This window comes from Stegodyphus dumicola, chromosome 3, assembly GCF_044657685.1.
Source record: "Stegodyphus dumicola isolate Sdum_Otavi_A_Nest chromosome 3, ASM4465768v1".
NCBI classification, from domain to species: Eukaryota; Metazoa; Arthropoda; class Arachnida; order Araneae; family Eresidae; genus Stegodyphus; species Stegodyphus dumicola.
Genome location: NC_140770.1, coordinates 11201910 through 11225612, shown reverse-complemented (window position 1 = coordinate 11225612; position 23703 = coordinate 11201910). Strand labels below are relative to the sequence as shown.

Here is a 23703-nt window from a genome sequence, read left to right as displayed (position 1 = left end):
TTCTGTTCTAGAGAGAATACAGAAAGCAAATTTACGACTAAAACCATCAAAATGTAAATTTGCACAAGATCAAGTGAGATACCTAGGCCATGTTGTGGGACAAGGACAACGAACCCCGGATGAAGTAAAGATCCTGGCTGTAAAGGAGTATCCTACACCTAAAACCAAAACAGAAGTACGTGCTTTCTTAGGACTGGTAGGGTATTATCGCCAGTACATACCGAGATTTTCGGAAATTGCTTTACCCCTCACGGACGCTTTGAAGGGGGTAACAAAAAAAGGAAATATACAATGGTCTGAAATATGTGACAGAGCTTTTAAAAATTTAAAAGAGTTGCTATGCAAGAAACCAATTCTGTATGCTCCCGATTTTGATAAAAGGTTTATTATACAAACCGATGCCTCAGACAATGGCATGGGTATAGTACTATGCCAATTAGATGATGAACAACGTGAACATCCTATCTTGTATATAAGCAAAAAATTTACTAAGTTTGAAAAGAATTATTGTACTACTGAAAAGGAGTGCGCTGCTATCATCTACGCTATCAAGAAACTGCATTTTTATCTGGATGGTCAGCAAGAATTCTTGATTCAAACTGATCATAATCCTTTGGTCTGGCTACAATCCAACGCCAAATGTAACTCTAGATTGATGCGCTGGGCACTCTCATTACAACCTTATAATTTTAAGGTCATTCATCGCAAAGGATCTTTGCACAAGAACGTAGATGTTCTGAGTAGAATTAAGTAATGTAACTCTTAGTGTATGTAACCACGTTTAGAATTAATTTTATTGTTTAATGTATGCTCAACTAATGTATTTGAACGTTCTCCATTTCTTTCTTTTTAAATGTAGTGTAAAAGTATTGTTTAAAACTTAAAATTTTTTGGCCTGAAATTTAGAAATTTATAAGAGAAATAACCTTTGCTCTTTAAGCAAATGAGCAAGCCGAGCTTATTAAACTGTCAAATTTTACAGAACTTTTCCCTTCGGAAAAAGTCTCTCCGTTGGGGGAGAGGTTGTAACAGCTTTAAATAGTATTAAAATCTTGTAGTTTAAATAATTTAAATAGATGAACATTAAGTTATTTGTGAATGGCAATATTCGAAACCAGACTCGAGTGCCACGTGCGACTCTCGCACGAAGAATGTAATTTATTTTTAAATGTTAGAATATGTTTTCTTCTTCTTGTTTGTATGTCGCCATTTTTTTGAGTGTTAAATAAAAGTTATTGCTGTGTTCCATCATTGGAATTGCTTCATTTCGTCAAAGAAGTATCACAATGGTCAACAAATGCTTAATGACAATCTAAAATTAGAAGTTTTTGTGGTGAATGTGCTGACGTAATTCAAAGATTGATAGAGAAAGATATGAAGAAAGATGAATTGTGGAAGAAGTTGACAACTGTGACAATTAAATGGATTTGTAAAAAGTTGAATTAAATTTGGGGAATATTTTTGATGATGAGACTTTTTAACTTCACTCTAACTCCCGTTTTGTATTTTTGCATTATATGCTGTGTGGTTTTCTTCCGACGATGAGCGATACCTCACCAATCCGACGATGAGCAATACTATAATGACGATGGTTAATACGGTATTAAAAACTGTGAATCTGAAGCTAATGTGCAAAGTGGCCATATAAAAAGTAGACCTAAAAAGTAACTCTGTCTGTTTTGCTAAGGGAAAACAATAATCAGTTTTTACTATAGCAGGTTTTTCTAAAGCCTATCATATGCCCTATTTACTTTGAAAGTTATTACTTATGCCATTTATTTATAAAGTGTAATTATTATTACTTTATTTTCTTTTTCTTTCTTTCTTTTTCTTTTTTTCTACATATTTTCGGAATATTTTCCTCTTTTTGGGGAATAATTTTGCATCTTAAAAAACTTTTCCTTAATTATTGCATGAAAAATTACATTGAGACGAAATTTAAAATTTCAGGAAATTGGCGCTTTGGAAATATGTTTTTTTTTTTCATATATTATCGCATAACCGCAAACCGTTTCATAAATGCAAAAGCAGTCTTCCAGCTGATAATTTATTGCAGGACAGTGTTTTTTATTCTCTTCTGGGTTGAGTGTAGATAATGGGATGCTGGAATTTAAAATCGCTGTGGATCTGAATTTTGTGCCTTGAATTTTGTATTATCATCGGATACTCCATTGTTCTGACAGTTGTCAAAATCTAAATTGTGTTTCCCGCTCTATGTTCATGTAAACACATTAATATGGCAGCAAGCCTTCCGTATGAAATTTCGAAGTTCAGAAATCATTGCCGACAGCTCAGGCGTATATTACGCGACACAAAACAATCTCTTGAAGACATAGAGAAAAGTGGATACTTTAATGAAGGTAAATAATATGCCAAAAAGAAACCAATATGAGAAACGTAGCTGGTATTTGATTTATGCAATGTTTTCCTCCATCCGCGTATTTATTTCCGTGCGTAGATTGATGAAATTCTATGGATTGTCAGAAGTTTTCATAAATAAATGTGTAAATTCGATAAATATAAATACATAATTATTACTTATTTTGATGAGACGTAAGTTTTTCAAGCAAACAATTGTTAGCAATTTGTAAACAAGTACCAGCTCTGATAAATTCTCAACCATGGAATGGCACGTATAATTTTGTGTAGATATTGTGTTTATATTGGATTTGTTCGACTTACGAAGCATGTATGATGCAAATCCTCATGCTGAATTTATGAAATCTGGAATCGTTATGCTTTTCTGCCGTACGTATTCTGTAAAAAGCAAGAATGTCGTAAAACAAGTGCATGAAATTTGAAGTTTTTCAGTAAAGTTACTTCCTACGTCAGGTGTTTTTCAGAGCAGCTACAGGTGCATGTGCTGATCTCTGTTTACATAAGCCGGATAATTATTTTAATTTGCCGCATCACTTTTGTATTATCCCAACATTGCAAAGTGGGGTTATTTTGAAAGTCCTAATTTCTGCTGTATTCATTATGTGTCTTATATAATTTTGCGTTTACCGTATTTCATGATATTTTTTTTAATACTGTAGTGTCGAAAAATATCTTTTTAAAAGTACATAGAGGAGTGCTTAAGAATGCCATAAGAGCTTAATTTTTTTTTTCCTTTTAATTCTTTTCTTTTTTTAAATTTCTTTTTACTGTAACTATACTCTTTGGATTATTTGGTTAGTTAAATGGGATTTATTTTTAAAATTTACCTGAAAATATTCAAATTTCTACATTGTTAATTTTTTATGTCGATTTAAACATTCATTATTTTTGCTACCACTCCTGAATACAGAGATTATGTATGCATAGCTCAACTACAAAAACCAATTAATTTGTAGTGCATTGTTTATTTGGCATTTTCATTATGGTATTCTTCAGGATTACGAGATTATCAATATGTAGTGCTATTTGGTACCTTAAAAGTAAGCAATTCATGATTTCTGAGTTTTCTGTAAATCTTAAAATTCAGACACATTTGCAATTACATATATCTTTATGGCAGTATAAAAATTTCTCTTCCTGCACACTGTTTAAATATGAATGGAGTCACTATACTGATTATGATATTTAAATAATCAGGAAATGGGGGAGTGATATATTAATGCATACACACACACATGCACTTATTCACTATATATGTCACTGCACTGTTTTGAATTTCTCATAACATTTGAAATTTGTTTTAATAGTGATGCCAAAAACAGGTATCCTGATTTGAGATATATTAAAGTGTTCAAATGAAAACAAGTTAATTGAAAAGAGATTTTTTAAAATCATATTAAAAAAGTATAACAATGTTTTGGTACTGAAATTACAGAATATTGCATATTTTTTAATATGTCAGAGATACAAAATTTTGTCTCAAATACAGAAAATTAGATTATTTTTGATTTGATCTGAACACAATCTATATATAGATGAAAAAGAAGTATATTTCGTAAAATGAATAATATCTGTTATCAAAATATATATTTTTTAAATGTTAAACATGTTAATATTACCATTTTTCAGTTTATTTCAAACAGATTAAATTAGTCAAACTGAAATTTTGTTAATAAGATATGTGTCTAAAATCAACTGTTTAAGGTAAGGTTTATGATAAAAGTCTAAAATCAGCTGTAACAGATTAAATTTGTCAAACTGAAATTTTTGTTAATAAGATATGTGTGTAAAATCAACTGTTTAAGGTACAATTTACATATGTTGAGTTACAAATAGCTGTCTCATGAAGGGTATTTCTAATCCTATGTATTTAATAAATTTGTATTGAAGTATTTTTACTTTTATAATATATTTAACATATGCAAAGTAGGATAGATAACAGAACAAGAACAACAAAAAAAAAAGTACAGTCAAAAGTCGTTAATTCGGACACCCATAATCCAGAATGATCTATAATCCGGACCTGAAAGCTAAAAACTTTCTGCGCATAGGCGCCGCGTTGACACATGCGCATAGGCGTTAAGACCTTTACGACTGCGCATATGCGTGTGCGCAAGCGCAGAATACGTTTTCGCATGCGCGTTTTATGTATAACGGACGGTATAAGCTAAAATGATCTAATTATCTATTTCAGTTAATGTTGATTATTGCATTGTTCCTTAATCATCGAATTGAATCCGGCTTATTATTTTTTGCAGACTGTAAGAACAATTTTATAAAAGTAAACTTGAACTTTCGATTATGTCAAATAGAATTTCCGATGCTGGAGCTCCCAAAGGATCTACAAAACGAAAGTATGTTTCGATGTCCATCAAACAAAATGTGGAATTGCTGCAAAAAATGGATAAAGACATGAAGAAGGTGACAGAGAGGTTAGTGAAAATGAAAAAATTTCGATTGACAAGTTAGTCGGTATTCTCGGCACAGCAATTACGGGACTTGAACAGCGGAACTTTGTAACTGAACAAGAAATTATGTCTGTTTATATAATTAAAGAGAAAGTATTATCACATAAAACGAAGCAACTTAAACAACTTACATTGAAAGAAATGTTTAATAAAGTAAACAAATAAATACTTGTATTAAGCTTTTTTTTTTTTGTAAATTTTGATACCCTTTAGATCATAATTGTTTTTTATTTCATAAATTAAGGTTTCATATTTTTAATTTTAGAATTTCTGCATGCCATCTTACGAGATTTAAACTGATGATCTATAATCCGGAAAGATCGAGAATCCGGAATCGGCGAAGTCCCGACGAGTCCGGAATAACGACTTTTGACTGTATATATAATTTCACTCTTAATGAGTACAGGTTTCATCTGTTTCTCATCCATAGTAGAAATGTTCTTAAAAGTAATTCTCAAGTAAGGGAAACATTTAACAGTAACTCTTCATAATAGTATTATTCAAGTAAGGGAAAAAAAAACACTTCCAAGAAACTTTCATCATGATGTAAGTTTTTATTAATGTTTATTTAGCAAATTAGAATGAAATTTCTTAATTATATAAAATGCTAATTTTTGTCACTAAAAAATAAATTTAAATATAGATATACTTTGTTAGATTATAGTACAGAATATTTACTCAGTTTTGTATTTTAAATAAAATTATTTAATAAATATTAGTTTGTGCTTAGTTTACATGTTAACCTTTTTGTTAATTTCATAAAAAATTCTAAATTTTTTGTGTTTATGTTGCTTAATGAGATTGGTTACCTTAGTTGGTGAAATTTACACATTTTGTGATGATTAGAATCTTAATATTTTTTAAAAGTTAAACCAGTTTAATAATAACTCTTTGGAATTGTATGAATATAATTGCTTTAACCACCTGAAGGACATAACTGGTTTTATCCTATCATGAGATTTTTGTCACTTGGTATATGTTAGTTCATAGTTTAAAATATTTTTCTTTAGGCATTTCTGTGGGGCATGTGCCCCCACGTTTGAAAACACTGGGTTAAAGCATCAGTATTCTTGGTTATGCGTTGAAGATCTATAACTGTGGTTTCCAAACTTTTTTGACCCATGGACCCCTTTTTATAGTCAAAACGTGCCCACTGACCTCCAAGTGAAAAAGCTACATAAATTCATAGTATAAAAATTATAAATTAAAAAAAAATTGTTGAAGTATTTATTGGAATTCTAACCTTTGTTTAAAATAATAAAAAAAAATAATGACTTGGATGAGCTTGATGAGATGCTATGAGTGTATTTATGTCCGGCTCAATGTGAGTAGCAAATGCAAAAATTTCTAGTCAGATTTTTTTTTTTTTTTTTTTTTAAATATGATGAGGTTCATAACAGCACTGAATCCATTCTACCATATAAGAAGACAGGAAAGCAGTCAACAACTTTTGTACAATAACCCATAATACAAGACATAAAATTGGGATCTGTTTTTGTAACCAGAATTTGTGTATCCTTGTTCAAACATTGTTTTAAGTTTCTCATTTGTGATATTTCAATAAGCTACTCCTGTAATTAGTATGGATTATTCTGTGTTTGGGATCTGAGTTTGTTTCCATGCAAAAGGTTTCAACACTCAGTTGGGAATATCCAAATAAAGAATGTCTTTAAATGTTTAGTTCAGGTCTGCATGAAGAGCTGTTAGGTGTTTCTCTATTTTGCAATTTCAAAGGATTTGGAAACTGAGATCATCCTCCTCTTCCTAAGTTTTGTTTGTACAGAAAAAGTTTCGCAGCAAACGCAGATATTATGCTTTTAGTTTTGATTAAATTTAATTCGTCACCTTGTAGTTTCAAATTAGCTTTGTTAAATTTTTCAAATAAATCAATCATATAGGCTATGTCATTTTTTTGTGTTAATTAAAATTGTGTCACAAATCATTTTCTTTGCTTTTTAGGAATCTCAACATTGAATCAAAGAGCGAATAAAATTGATTTAAACAAGCACTTTTAGATAACCAACGTATTTCTGTGTGATGTAATAAACAATATTATCCTTCATCATTTTCCAAATGAAGTTGAGCAAATAATCTCTCATTGAAGGCATTCCTTTTGATTTTATTAACTGCTCTAATGACATAATCTAGTGACCCACGCAAATGTTCACTAACCTTTTTTGCGACTAAATGATGCCGATGAATGACACAGTGTATTGAAAATACCTTCGGTACAACTTAGCTTGTTTTAGTATGCCAGAAAGCCTCAGTATCTTCCTAGTTAAATGTGTAGCTTTTGCATTGAAAAATCCTTTTAATTCAGTAAGTAACATTTCACCTTTCGTATTGATTTCCAAAAATTTAGCAAATAGCAATTCTTGGCAAAACTTTTCTTCTTTTACAAATCTTACATAAGCTAAAAGTAAAACTTCATTTCCTGGTAAAGTGGACTCGTCAAGCTGTATAGAAAGTTGAGATGTTTTTAAGTACTCGCATAAATAATTTTCTATGCATTGAGCCCTTTCGTCAGTCCTCCTTTGTACTGTATTTATTACTCAGTGGAATTCTTTTTATAGTGTCGAAAGCAGCACAATGCGTATTACCTCACTTTCCAGACTTTGCAATCAATAAAGAAATGTTATAAGAAGCACACAGTCCATCATCATTTCTCTTAGATGTTGTCCCTACGAGTTTTTGCAGTGATGGTGTTTTCAGATATTTTTCTTTGACTGTTTTAAAAAACATTAAATCCTCTTTTTTTTTTTTTTTTTTTTTGTTTTTGTTTTGTTGTTGTTATGCGTTTTTTATTAAATGTTTCTCGAGCTTGGAAGGTTTCATTGAATCATTTGGCATAGTTTTATTACGTAGTAGACAGAGATGTAAAGTACTATTTCCTGATGATGAAATAAAGCTGTACTTCCAAATATTCAGCCGGCATTTTTTCTTCGGCTCACTCATACTGTTATCTGTTAATAAGGGCAAAAAAGGATATGAGAAAATTTGTATATCAAATGTCTTATTTGCAACAAAAAGCTTTTAATTATTATTAATGTTTGCAATGGAATGCTGTAGCAAAGCCCTTTTGAATTAATTATTTGACAGAGGGATAAAATTTCATGTAGTTTTTGAATAAAATACAATTCTCAATAGTTAACTTCTTTCAAAAAACATCTGTATTAAAAAAAAAAAAAAAAAAAAAAAAAACTTACGATCTCTTTCTAGGTTTTTAATAAAAAAATAGTAATCCCTAAATGTTAGTTAAGGGCTATTTGAAAAATATGATATATAATTTTTTTAAAAGAGATCAGTTTTATTCAAGTATGCATATGTAACAAGAATACACTATATGTGTAACAATACAAAAAATGCAACTATACCAAAACTTTCAACTAACAATACAAAACTTATTTTTGTCCAAGACAGGGAAAATTTGTTTATACACTTTGTATCAGCATAACATAGAACTAAATTGTTGATTAGATGTACAACTCTTTTATAGTTTATGTTTATATTGTAGACAGGTTACGGCATATAGCAGCGTTATTGCTTCTCTGTATAAATCTGTCTTGCACTGTGCCATTTTTGTTATTAACTTAAGCAGCTAGCACCATCTAAAACTATTAAATCTTAGGCATGTGTTGGTGGATTTTTTTTTTTAAATTTTCATTTTGAGGTATTATCTCAGTTTTTTTTAATTGTTATTTCATTTTTTTTATATTGTTAGCATGTTGATGGAAATTGAAAGCTTAAATTTATTGAAGTAAATTGAACAATAACTAAGTTTTAGTAATAACATTAAAACAAGTTATACACACCACTGTTACTCTAAGTGACAAATCAGTGGAAATAAGTTTTGTTAATGTTCATTCACAAAAGATATTACATAATGCTCATTATTAAGAAACATACTACATTTTAAACACTCACCTATATTTTTATTTTACTCAGGATGTAAAAATTGCTACTATTTTGTTAATTGTTATTTCTTTTAATTTCCATAATAATAAAAATGGATCACAATTTTATTATTTATATTACACCTTGCGTTGATCCCCTGATGTTGTTCAGGGACCCGCAAATCAATTTTACTTTGCACGGACCTCCTGAATGATACTGGGCACCCCTGGGGCTCAGTAGGGACCAATTTGGGAACCACTGATCTATAGCATTATTGACAACCTACTTCATAACACATTACGTGACTTTTGGCCCACAAAACAGCTGCAACTCATCTTGGCATAGATACCACAAGACTGGAGACAGGTTGTACCAAAAGTGTAAGCAACGATCATGAAAATTCGAGATATTCTGACATGTTGGTGTTTGTTCTGTGAGCTGTCGCTCCATGACATCCCAAATGTGTTCTATCAGGTTAAGATTGAGTTAGATGGCCAGGACATTAATGGGAATTCATCCATATGCTCTTCAAATCACTAGAACACAATTCGAGCCTTGTGACATGCAGTGTTGTCCTGCTGCAAGATTCCATTTCTAGTTGGGAAGACAGACTCCATGTAAGGGTGCAACTGATCCAAAGTTATGTTCAGATGGTCCTCAGCTTTCATGGTCTGTTTTAGCATTTCCCTCTCACCACCAGCCTCTGTATGACCTGTTGTACAGGGAGGGGGGGGAGAGCAACTGTTCACCTGGAAGAGGGTGTACGCTGCCTTGACCATTGACATGATAAATAAGAAACCATGAATCATCTGACGAGGCAACTGTGTTCCACTCATCCATGGTCCAGTTTTGATGTTCTCAGGCCTACTATAGGCATAGTTGACAATGATTGCTTGGTCAACAGAGGCACACAAGTGAGTCATCTGCTGTGCTGCACAGTCCCATATCCAGCAATGTCTGCTGAACTGTACATTTTGAAACACTTGCATTTGGATCTACACTGAATTGGGCCATCAGCTGAACCATTGTCTGGCGCCAATTTTACTGTACAAAACGGGATGGTCTTCGATGTGTTTTTTCTTTGCTGACATATGGACATTCAATACCTTGGCATTTACTGCTGGTTTCACCATCATTTATCCACTTTGTATAAATATTAACAATGGCAGATCATGAACAACCTACTAGTCGTGCAGTTGTGGAAATACTCATTTCGAGTCTTTGGGCCATTACAATCGGCTCTCTGTCAAATTCTCTTAGATCAGGAAACTTTCCCTTCACTCGCAAAAGTAAGTGCAAGAATGATGCCTTACTTTCTCCAGCAGCAGTTAAATACCATTCCACTTAACATGTCATGACCATCGACCATTCACATGTCCTCCTTGTTATCCAGATGAGTTCATTGAAAAATACAAGGATGGTCATAATATTTTGGCTTATTAATGTATAAAAGTGAGTATAAAACCATGGTGTCAAATGTAAGAATAGTATTAGTATATTGACAGAATTTGAAGCAGCAGTAAATCTTTTAGCATAGAAATAACATCTAAAAATTATTGCATTTATTTCGTTTGAATTTCTTTTTGGCAAGATTGTTTCAAAATTCATAATTGTTAGTGAAAGTGATTATTTTTATTATTTTAATGCATTTATCAGTATAATTTAGATTAGTTAAAAAGTTTTTTACTGTTAATTTATCACTTTTCAGTGTAATTTTTTTTTTAACTTGTTCATTTCAGGAATTTTTTTAATTGTGTTTCACATGGAATTAGTTTTTTGTTTTCTTCTTATATAAAGAACAAATAAATTGCTGCTATAAAATGTATTGAAAACAGTGGAAACATATATACAGGAAATATTATTGATGAAAATTATTAAAGAAATAATAAAGCATTGCTAAAATTAAAAAAGGAATTCATTAAGGTTTTCAATTATGTAATAGAACATCATTAGACAAGTGTTACTTAAAGTAATGATAGCATGACATCATATGCATCTGATGGAAATGGCACAGCATATGACATCAAAATCAAATTAGAAGACAAAATAGACTCAAAATGTTAATGAAATTTTGTAAAATGTTTTATTTGTATTTAATAAATATTGCATGAAAATATTAATGTAACCAACACTAAAAGTTGTATTTTATATATCTTCTGATTTTTTTAAAATATAGTTCCCTAAAATAACTGCATATGCTTTCAGAAGATTTTGGTTTTCTGTGGAGATGGTCTTATTAGGAAACAATACTGTCATTGATATCCTGTATCACTATTATATATTATGTTAGAAATAGAAGTTGTTTTAGAATTGGTTACCTAAGTTTCATTACATGTTGAATATTTTAAAGCACAGAATAGAAATATGCTGTGTGAAACAATTTATTTCAAGGTATTACTTTATTTGAAATAAAAATATAAATTGCATTTTCAAAATAAATTATGATATTTTTTAAAGGGCACTTTTAACTGCACATAAAGGGAGAGCAGTTGCTAACAGGAGCAACTAAACGACACTTAAAACCATCAGAAAGCAAATCACGTTGCATTTATGAATTGTGCAAATGAGACTTAGGTTGTGCCATTCATGTTTTTAAGATAAATTAAAATTTTTAAGATAATAAAAAATTTTAAATTATCCATAAAGAAAAGAAGAAAATTTTGACATAATCCAAAAATAGTTCATTTAATAAACATTTTGAGCTAAAAATTCAAATAATCATCAGTAATAGTTTACATCAGTCATCAATAATAGTTGACGTTCATTTTTGTTGTTTTTTAGTTTGACTTATCAGATATTTTATTTTATCAAGTACAAGTTATCAAACTTGTTCCACATTTAAATATAAGAATGATGAATTTCTATATTCAAGTTCTTTTTCAAATGCATGTTTTAGAAGCTTTTTAATTTAATTTATAGAAACTAATGATGATATGTTATGATTTTTTTACAATATGAAAGGCAGATATTAATTTCAAAAGACACTGTTTGTATTAATTCAGTGCTACTATTAATGCTAATAAAACTAATTAATGCTAATTAAACTGTTTGTATTAATTCAGTGCTACCCTGCTAATTTTTAAAATGATGTTGGAAGGAACATGAAAATAAGAGTTATTTCTTTTATTACTAATTTATTTGATTTATTATTAAAATAATGAACTATTAAAATGCAAGCATTACATTTTTTTATGTATGTCAGAACTTTAAATTATAATATATTTTGTATGGGGATAAAAAGTAAATTTTATAATAGACATTTTACTATGTTTTAATTTATACTATTGAATTTTAGAACAGATACTAAGTATCCAGTTAAAACTTGAAGCTGAGCAAGCAGTAAATGATATCATCTACAGTGCAATTGGCATTACTATCCTAGGACAAGACTGTTGGGCAAAGGCAGCTATAGCAAATGAATTATTTGGACAGAAAATACTGCCCACTGAGCCTCATGATGCTGAAAGTGAAAATCCCAAATTATCTTGGCGTATGGTGAGGAAAATTCTTTGTTTCTTAAATGGTCAATAACATATTACTTATAATCAGGTGTTTATTTTTAAAATCTTTTTACTTTTTTCTGGTAAATCCTTTCACTTTGGATTTTCTGAAAAAGAAAATAGGCAGATAATCAATGATGGAAAAGCATAAGGGACTATTTCCATAAGGGGAAAAACATGCTAATGTAGATTATCTTAATTTGATAGGGCAGCATTAATTTTATGATTACATTTCATTCCTTTAGTTTTAGGATAAGTATTTATAAATAAGTATATTATTATTTAGCAGCAAAAATAAAACTGCTTTTCAAAAGGCAGATATTATATTTAAGATTACTGTTGCCACTGAGTAGTTTAAAAACATTTCTATTATAACGAAAACATACATTAAAGGTGCCACATATTCTCAATAATTTCTCAGCTTCCAAACCCACCATTTTTTTCTTCTTTCTGTTATTTTTTATTAGTGCCAGATAGCTATTTTTATGTACTATATAAGATAATTTTGCTCAGGGCTTAATTTCTAAAATTAGAAGAGCCGGAGCCCTACCATAGACCCTCAGGAAAGAGGAACAAGAAGAAATAAATAAATAAAATCATTAATCATTAAAATAATTAATGATTAAAGTGAGTAATAATTAAAGAAATATATTGAAATTTCTTAAGTGATTTGAAATATAATTTAATCTAATAAATATTTATATATTAGATTATTAGTCCAAAGGGGCTTTGTCCCTGAGGGACTATTGTTTTTGTTTTGCGATTTTGCGTTGAATCACTCTGAATGTCCATTTAACTTTTCAGACTGTTGCTACCAAATATTATCGCCCTGTATTATATTTGAAGAAATTAAATAATGAAGAATCTGTATAAATGTATGTATGTTTTTCGCATTGTGATAAAACAATGGTATCTAGAGCAATCCGATTTTGAATGACGTAATCCTATTGAGAATATGGGCATCTGAAGGCCCAAATTTGAAATTTGTTTCATTATCGATTTCATATTTTGTAAAACTTTAATGAATTTTTTATTAACAAACTCTACGATTTCAAAGCGAGCAATGGCAACACTGCACAGAAAAAAACATTTTTATCTCCAGCGTGCGAGACTGTGTATCGGAAATACTAAAGATATGCTCAATTTAAAATTATTTTGCGATTATTGATCTTGAACTGAATTTTATGGTTTAGGTGCAAAGAACAGGATATTTAATAAGTAAAGGTAACACACAGAATGTTAAAAAAACACCCCTTTGGACGTAATTTAAACTCTGAAACCTTTCAGATTTTTTTTAAAACTTTATCTCTAATTTTAATAAATCTAATAAGTCATTTTGAATATAATTTTATTGCTAAAAATAAAATTTTCGAGATCCAATTTCTACTGAAATTGTTGTTCAATTCCATAAAAGATGTACTGGATCCTTCTTATTTAGGGCTCTGATGCACTTTGGCTAGAATATAGCTTGGTTGACAACAAATTGTTAGAATGATTGTTTGAGAATTATTCACCTGATTTTAGTCAAAAAATCAGAAATGGGAAAATCATTGTAGAATACTTCCTCTGTTTCCTCAATGTGTCATCTTGTGATTTTTTTCTAATCCAAAAATGAGAATGGTATTGCAATGTTTGGGAAAAGGAAAAAATGTGAAGGTAAAGTAATGCAGTGATTGAAGGACCTTTTGGATATATTTGCAATATTGCTTCTAATGGAGATTGTGTTAGGGTAAGTACTGATATGCTGAGAATATTGTTTTGAAATTTACTATATTGATGTACTTCAATAAAGCCACATATAATTTTGGACATTTATCCATAAACTTTCTGGACAGGCTATTTATATATAAAAGTTCTTTTGAAATAATAATAATAATAAAAAATTCTAGAATTATTTATTTTAAACAGTTTTTCTCCACTCTTACTTTCCTTCAGAATTCTTTAATGAAGCAAGTCTGATGAAGATTCTTTCATAGAAGTAATTTAATACTATTATATGTATTATGTATATAAAGCTTTGCATTGGTTGAATGGAGCAGCCAGGGATCTGCAGAGGAATGTATTTGCACCTCTCTAAACAGCATTAAAAAAAAAAAAAAAAAAAAAAAAAAAAATGTTTTAACCAATCGAATTTGGCGAACAGTTTGCATTCCCCCTCCCCTTTTTGTGGAAAACTTCTGGGCCAACAATTTAAATTTTTTCTCAACCCCAAAGATTCTTACAGGCGGGCATACGGATAAGTAACTGCCGACCGGCCACTGAGGACCATGGCAGCCTTTTGTTTATGCTCATCTTAAAGGACATAAATCTGTAACAGGTATCTGGTTGTTAGTTGTAGGGATTTCATATAAACAGACATTCCCTTTTTGCCCTTTCATTGGGCAGATGAGTATGATTTTTTAATATTCTGGGGCTAAAGGGAGGCTTCTTTGTAAAAAACTATGATGATATTTGTCTTTGATCTCCTTCTTGGATTGAATAGAAAGGGAAAAGAAAATTGTTGCGATTCAATTCATAATTTAAGTCATTATAGTTCTTTAAGTTTATCAAAGTGCTGAATGTTAAATAATTAAAAAAAATGTTGTAAAGTATAATCATTGAATCTTTCAAAAAACACTTGCACGTGGGGCTCAAAGCTTTGTGGCAACCAGTCAGTTAAAAGAAGGGGTCATCTGCTCAGTGCAAATCACTTATCCCCTCTTCCTGCTTGTGCTTACCTCCTTGCATATTCTATTGTCTTCTACATAAGGAAAATTTATTTAAAATTAGTGCTTTTCATTTTTGTTTTTCAATCATTCGTTCTAAGATGAACTTTTATGACTCATAATAGTTTAGCTTATATATTCAAATTTTGGTGCTATAAATATAAGAAAGATGGATACAAGAAAGTTTTTTGAAGGAAATTTTTTACATCCTATTGCTGTCTGTAACCAGAGTAATGCATATGACATCTTTAACATATCATTTTGGACAATGTTAATTATTACTTATCAGACTATGATTAACTTAGTTAGAAACCCTAGGTGCAGGTTCTTTCTAGGCTCCACATAAATCACTTTCCTTGTATTTTTTTTTATCAGACAAAAATTTGAGATGAATTTTTTATCAACAAGATGTGCAGCTCTGAATCATGTGGGCATAGGCAGCAGTTAGGCCCTTTTTTCGATTTATTATTTAACAGTAAGAATTCATGCACATTTCTTAATCTCGATAGAATATTTGAACTTGCAGCATAAATTTAGATGATTTAATCGAAATCATTCTGATGAAGTTAATATGCTTGAGAAAATATAATAAAATGCAAAGACATTTACTATCTTTAATTGAAATAAAGTGTCCAGATGAAATTCACATTGGGAATAATGATTTATGCCAACAGAACGCTGTTACCTACTATTTACCAGATGCCTGTACTTCCTGTTTCCGTATGTACTTTCCATTACAAAATCTTATTTCAGTCCCCTCTATCAACCTTTAAAATCTTGCCATATATATATTTTAAAATAAGTCTGTGTATGTGTGTGTTTAAGGTCTTTAAAACTGCAACATATTTCTCTGTAAATAAGTGGCCTTTACTCAAGTGAAATATTATGAAAATCATAATATTTACTTTAGGAAATGGTGAAATCTTCCCATCCCATATAGTCTATTACCATTAATAGCCAGCCAATGATATTGTTCAATAATAACATCCTCTAGTAAGAAAAATTTAAAAAATCTGTATTCATTTGCTAATTTTCAAGCTGAAATCTCTTTCTTGTAATTCCTGCTTTCACTGAAAAGCAAATAGTTTTCAAGTTTTAAAATTTAACTGAACAGGTTCATCATCCACTTTAATTAATTTAGATGTGCATACTTGCTTTAATTATTGAATGCCTAAAAAAATGAAAAGTATTATACAAATGAGAAGGCAAAAAATTCATAAGTCGGTATTTTAATAATTTGAAGGTTTAATAAACTCATGAAAATTTATTATACATAGTTTTTATTTGATTTTACCATTTGTTTTTTGTATTTAATATATATTTTTTTTTTCTGAAAAATAGGTTTTGTTCCTTACACCTGTAATACTTTTTTTTATCCTTATTGATATGTTTACATTACATTAATGGCGCCTTCATTCTTTTTTAGCATTCTTTTAATTGATGTTATGTTTTTTAATTTTCAAAATATATATTATTCAGCATTGGCATTTCTTTGCATTTCCTTAATGTACAGTGATTCAATTTCATTTTCTATGACATTTTCTTGTATATCACTTATAACAATTTACTTAATATGACAAATCTGAATAGTTTTGATACTGTTTGCTTCACTGTTAAAGAGAAATTGGTACTTTTCCATTTCGCCGGCGCAAATCTCGCCAAGCAGACTTTATTGGCGATAACATACAGTATACACATAAAAAATATTTAAAAAATTTTAGTTCTAAGAATTTTTTATTTTGAAGGCATAAACATTTTAATATCACTTAAAATTTTATAAATAGCCAATAAATAAAGACAATAAATTTCTAAAAAGACATTAATTTAAGAATTTACTATGCTTTCATGGTTCAACATCCTGCTTCGCCGGTTCATATCGCGTGACCCCAAGCGATCTCATCTCACGCAAACTACTCTACAAAAAGCTAATTCTCTCAGTAATTATCTACATTAATTTGAAGTTAAATCTTAATTTTGAATACAAGTTTAAATGCAAGAAATATTTCAATTCGTATGAATAGCTTACTCAGAAATTGTGTAAAACTGCAGTGCATTACTTCGCTACTGCATTCTCATTAGAATTGATGAATTTAACCCTTGACTGTACCTTTTCTATATTTTCGGCTTTGGGTAAGCGCTGTGATTGCATCCTAATTGACTTAATTACCAAAAATGGCCTTAGACATAAAACTGTACTATCTGATAAAAATTCTATGTAATTATATGCCAGTATTGAAAGAAACAGTCAATGTGATGAGAAAAAGCTGCCACTTGTTTTGAAAATGAGGCGTAAAAGGTTACCAGCGAGAATATTCCGTTTGGCATCGGTTGTACGATTATTGGCGCCGGCAAAACGGAAAAGTACCGAGAAATTTTACCTAATATATAACTGTTATTCTACTGCATAAAGAAAATTATTCAAGGTTAAATCACTATGTGAAGATTACCAGTGAATAAAATTAAAGCAGCAATTTTTTAGGACACCCCCCCCCCCAAAAAAAAGTTATAGTCCACATATTGCAAATTCATATTCTTAATCTTTGTCAGTCTGCTTATTAGTATACCTGATTTTAACTGTAGTTGCATATAACAAAAAATATAATGATAGCTAAAGAACTTATTTTTTAATTTTTAGCACATTTAAGTAAAGCTGGGCAACTTATTTTTTTATATTTGGCATTTCATTTTATACTTTTTTAATTCTGAGCCGTAGCTGTGACATCTTTTATGGTAAAAAACATATGTTTGGCTTTCTTTACAGCTTTTGGGCACTGGTCTGTTCATAAATAATAAGAAAAGAAGTAATTTCTGGGAAACAAATTTTATGAGGGAAAACAAATTGTGTGGCTGATATTTACATAATTTACAGCCATGAATACTGATTAGTGAAATGACAGATATAAATCCCTATGCGTTCAAACATGTTTATGGTATGCATATGCATCAGTTGGCTATTGTCGCATTTATATTAAAAAATATGCAAAAAATACAATATTTTATCGCATGTTGAAAGGGAAGGTACAATTAATCAGAAAGTATCTATAAATCCTAAAATTTTTTTTTATAAAAATGAAAATTAATCTTGCAATATAAAACAAATTAAAGAAAGTAAGGAAAAAACTCAAATTAGTCTACTTATTTGATATTTGTGAAAAAACTTCATAATTGCTAAATTTCAGAAAATCCCAAAATTTACAGAAACTTGCACCAGAGTAAAATTATTGCCTTAAACATAAGTATCAGTAAATGTATATTAACGATTAGCTGCATAGTTTCACCATTGATTATTTTGATTGATTATTGATTTCACAAATTTACCATGAGTATTTGTTTGCAGGGTAAAATTTGCCATTATAAATGAGGGGAAATATGAAAATAAAGTAAATGTTTTTTGGCTTGCACCTCCATTTACTTAGTGTTTTAGTTTAATTAGATTAAGTAGATTTTATTGCAGGAAGTAAAATTAATTAATAATGTGATTAAATCTATCACATTTTTACCACATAAATATGATTTTTTAATTTATTACTGTTATTTTAAATCTATTGATACATAGAATGTTTTTCCTTACATGTTACTTAATTTATAAAAATAAAAAATTTACTTAACTGTATAAAAAAATTCTATGTAAATTATTATTATTATTACTTTTTTGTATTATGTGTTAAAAAACTTTGTTTTTCTTGTTCACTTTAAGGTACGATTTATGTATGGAGTCCAGACACAAGTTACCTTAGCTCTTCCTAATAGTTATGAACTGTTAGAACATCTTGTTTCTCATGACCAACAATGGCATACTGTTCCAATTGAGGATCTTGCACTGAAAGTATGTATGCTTATGTTATGTTTTTTTTAAACCCCTTTACAATGGATGTATCATATATCTAGCAATATTACAATGGGTGTATCATTCATCAGTTCTTAATGCTCTTGCCTGATGGCATGCCACTTAGTGCAACTCACCTTGGAGATGGTATGTTACTGTAGTGGTATGATCTTGCAAGACTGGGGATTTCATGTCGTTAAGCTTGATTTTAAAAGAAATTCATTAAAAATATTTTTTTTATCAATTGTTTTGATTTTTTCTGTAATGTTATCAAACAGTAATATAATCATAAATACAAACTATCAAGAGATTCTGGAAAAATTTTTATTAAAATCTAAATGCAAATAAAATATTTGACTCATCTTGATGAAATGTTGTAAAAAACTTATTTAAATCTATATCTAAACATACATAAAAATAATAAAATATATGATTATTATAGCATAAATCATTGAGAAAGGAGACAGTGTGTGATAATCTAGTTGCTATCATTTTCATTAGTTATGAAACACATTTTCAGGTTGAACTGTTTAATTAGTCCTAGCAGAATATAGTGGGTGATCGGTTAATGAACATAATCTGTTACAAGACTATGTTCACGATCCGAATTGTTCGTTAACCAATCATCGATTTACCATAGATTTTTTTTTTTTTTTCTGTGTGAAATCGATTAATTTGTTCTGGTGACCCTAAAAATTAAATTTAAAAAAAGGTGTTTAATTTCTTAGTAAGTTTATTAAAAAATAATACATACCTATAGTCTTGCATATTAACCCCTTAACTGCCGTGAGCGTATATATACGCCTTGCTCAGCCGATGCGTTAACTGCCCCAGGCGTATATATACGTCCTTCCAAACTGCTATCATTTGCTTTGCGCTGCTACACCTAAAATTATTCGCAAAGTTAACGCATCGGCTGCGCATCTGGGCGCATCTGGGGCAGTTAACGCATCGGCTGAGTAGACCATCAGTTTCGGTTTTGATTTCGTTCAAGTGATCAGGGAAACACCCCTGAAATTATGGATGAATACGCCCGCGGCAGTTAAGGGGTTAATAAGTCCTTTTCATTTTTTGTTTATGAGGCGTTAAAGAACATGCTCAATGTCGATTGCTTTTCTATTTTTTTCAGGATTTTCGGGCAGTGGTTAATAGCATTGTCATTGTAAAAGTCCCCAACCCTACTGACATCAGCTTGGTTTGGGTGACATTTTAAGACCATTGCTCTGACATCCTCCCACTTCTTCAAAAGGTCTTTAATGGCAAATGTCGGCATTGGTCCTGTTTCATCTTTCTCTTGTTCAGAAGGAGACACATTTCGCTGTGTTTCTTGTTGTTCTTCATTCAAGATTTGTTGGAGATGTGTTGTCAGTTCATCTTCATGTTTCATTATGAGCTCTTCTATGTAATCCTCGTTCACCTCCAATTCCAGACCTCTAGTAGTTGTCAAAATTTCATCCATAATTTCAGAGGTGTTTCCCTGATCACTTGAACGAAATCAAAACCGAAACTGATGGTCTACTTTGGCTATAAATATTCTATTGGAGGGGGGGGGGAATCCAACATAGAAATTTGAAGTTTAATAGACAAGCAACATAATTCAAGAGAGATGAAAAACGATTTTTGGTCCATTGGATTTGGCAACACTGCACCTTATCCGAGAGCTGAGAAGTGTTCGTTAGAATTCATTATAGTTTATTATCTGAATGTGTGTTCATTGTTCGAACACAAAAATCTTTTGTGAAAGTGTTTGTTGTCTGATTTGTTCGCTGTCCGAACTGTTCGTTAACCGATCACCCACTGTAATGAATCCTAGGAATCCCCTCATTTTAGGCACATCTACAAAAAATGTTGATTTTGGATGAAGATGGGTTTTTCACTCATCTTTTTTTCTTAGAAATTATTAGTTTCTTCAACTATTATGTTCATCAAACAAATTATTAAAAAAAAAGTGAAAAACTCTCTTTTATTCTTATAACTTTGAATTAAGTTTACTTCTGCAATTTCCCCTAAATTATTAAGGCTTCAATTACTTAACAGATTGAGTTCATGATGGAGTAGCCTCTGTTCTGCTGGATTGTGAGGTGGAAGCCAAACAAACTCCAGTTCAGTCTCTGACAAAATTTCATATTGAAATCGCTAAAGAGTCTTTGGTGTCGAAATGGTCATTCATGGGTTTTACAATGCAAATATACTCTTCTTTCATTAAAAACTTCTTTCTCTTAGATATTACACTATTAGTTTAACTCTTTTAATTGATGCAAAAAATTTAGTCTGCTATCTAAAGAAGATGCAAACTGAATATAAACCAGAGTTCCGGAAACCACAGCTCCGCTCCAAATCTTCCTATAGAAAAAAAAAAAAAAAAAAAAAAAAAAAATTGAAGCATGAGAAATTATTCAATGTTTATATCACTTGAAGCCTCAACTGTGGGTCAGTTTGATTTTGTTTACTTTATACCAACTTGTACATCTAAATGAATCACCAGAAAGTACTTCACGGGCACAAGGTCAACAATTTATATGTTCAAATAAGCTAACTGTAATGGATAGGAAACGCCATGTAGTGATATAAAAAACATTCTAAAAGAACATGTATTTTTGAAAGTGCATATATGACACACCCATCTGCAGTGGGTTTTCAGTTCAGCAACATGCTGTCGGGAAGGGGATAATGTTGAAATGCTAGTAGTTGTTGCACCGTTATGTATTGGCAGTACATATTCTTGTTACTTCCTTGTACGAAGTAAAAAGGAAGTATTGTAATCGCGAAAAGTTTCAGGCAGCATATTTCAACGAAAATATCCATTTTGACCGCTATCGAATGCAATTCAACGATGTTTTTGCGTGATATCTGTACGTAAGGACAGAATAAAAGACTCTTTTCCTTCAAAAAAATTATAAAACTGCTTTAAAATTAATTCTGAAGAGAATTTTTCGTGGCGTCTGTACGAACGTATGTACATACGTGCATATCTCGCATAACTAAAAAACCAGTAGCCTCAGAACGTTCAAATTTTGTATATAGGACTAGTATAACATGTAGATGTGGACCTCGTATTTGGGTTTCAATCAGCCGCACCAAATGTATATAAATATATTTATATATATATCCACTCTATTACCCGGCTCAGTGATCTCAGTTTCTTTACTCTTATATGTTTGTAAATTGTACATTATTTTCTTTAAAAATGATTGAATTATATTATTTTTATCTTCCGGTTAAGGATTTTATGCCTTTAGTAAATCTGTGTGCAATATTTTTTGAATTATCAGCAATTTTAAAGTTGTTTAATTGCCGCTAAGCCTGTTTTAATGGCGGCCATTGATGTTTACATTTGAAACAGGAGACTAGTGGATTTGTTGCCAATCTAGAGAAACTTAGCTTCGCAACAACAAAGATAACGCATTCATTTATTATTGGCAATTAAATCATGCTTAATTCTTTCTGGAATGTTTCCGAGGAAATAAGCGTTTGAGATTTACTTCGTAATTTTTAATATAAATATTTTGAGTTTTTATGTATTTTTGCCTTCTCGCGAAGTGAGAACTGAATTAATTAAATGAGAAATACTCAATCGTCTGTGAAAAACTGTTTCTTTTTTGTTTTATTTGCTTAATTTCTTTTGTACATCATTCTAGCTTTATTATAGTATTTGAATAGAACATGTGGCAATGATTAGATAATTCTTTAATTGATATACATTTTGTGCATTCTGAGTTATAATATGAATGAACCATAATACTGTTAAGTAAACCTAGCGCCAGAGTGTCGCTATGGTAAACAAAGTGAATTTTAAAGAATGCATTTATTCTATTGTGGTTTATGCGCTGTTCAGCGAAGTAGGTTTAATTAAATCTAATAAGTTTAAATAAAATGCAAGAAAAAATGCATATAATTTAATATTCCGTACAAGGAAGTCGTGGTGTACACATCAGATTTTTTTTTTAAGCGTATATTTTCATATTATTTTAGTTTTTTTTACTGTACTTTCACATAAACATGTAGTTTAATTTTGTAGTATTTTATATTCTTGTATTTTATTTGTTGTTTGATTTTTTTTGTATTATTAATGATGATAAGTATTTATTTTCACTTTTTTTTTATTTATTGCATTTTTTAATAAACGCCTACTTAATACACATAATTCAGTTTCATCGCATTTCTACTTTCTTCTGAAGCAAGAGTTTTCCGCAGAGTTGGTATTGACCGCCTGGGGGGTCGAATGGAATTTTAAAAGGGTTTCCAGTGGTGACCAGGGATGTGATTGGGGTCGATAGCTGAATTTGTACTGTTAGTTGATTTGCATAATGAATATCTCATTGATTAAAGAAAAAATATGAAATTAATAATTAAATTTAATTGCATATTGATTTAATTCAATAACATGCAAAGTCAAATCCTATTTAAAACACAAACACATCAATACCCAAAGTTTTGGAATTGAAAAGTCATCCAGGAGAAATATCCCAAAATACAAATTATCAAACCATCTTTACTAACTTTCCCTTGCTACCTAGTAGAAGGAAGCTTTAGTCTAGTCAATAATATACTATGGAGAACTAGAAATAATTTGAATTATTTTTGAATGAGGTGATCTAAGAATTAAATTAAGCAGATTTATAATTCAGCTCCAAAAATTGCATCCCATGCGCATTAGTTGCAATAAAATTTTTGCACGGATCAAATGTGTATCCCCCTGGAAACTTGTTTATATTTTTAAAATTAAAAGCAATAATAATACAAACAAAAATTCAGAAAGATTCCCAAAGGATTTCCCAGAGGATTTTTTTTTAATGTTTCATGTGTTATCTGTATTTATTGAATGTAATTTTACCATGTTCTTCGCACTTAAACCACATAAAATTGAATTCAATAGTAATATCACAAAATACTTAAAAATGGCTTTAGAATTATCTTTAGAATGTTTAGAA

At 30.3% G+C, this 23703-nt stretch overlaps 1 protein-coding gene across 3 annotated transcripts in view; it reads left to right on the top strand.

Moving 5' to 3' along the window:
- The first annotated feature begins 2023 nt into the window (after nt 1-2023).
- The window catches only part of LOC118205437 (dual serine/threonine and tyrosine protein kinase-like), a 71356-nt gene continuing 49676 nt past the window's right edge, over nt 2024-23703 (top strand). For 2 of the 3 annotated variants that reach the window (XM_085812568.1, XM_085812567.1), the window contains exons 1-3: nt 2025-2360; nt 12037-12236; nt 18644-18772. In XM_085812568.1, the coding sequence (XP_085668694.1) occupies nt 2237-2360; nt 12037-12236; nt 18644-18772 (453 nt within the window). In that variant the 5' untranslated portion in view covers nt 2025-2236. Of the gene's footprint in view, nt 2361-12036; nt 12237-18643; nt 18773-23703 lie in introns of all 3 variants that reach the window. The other variant, XM_085812566.1, reaches the window with a different exon arrangement.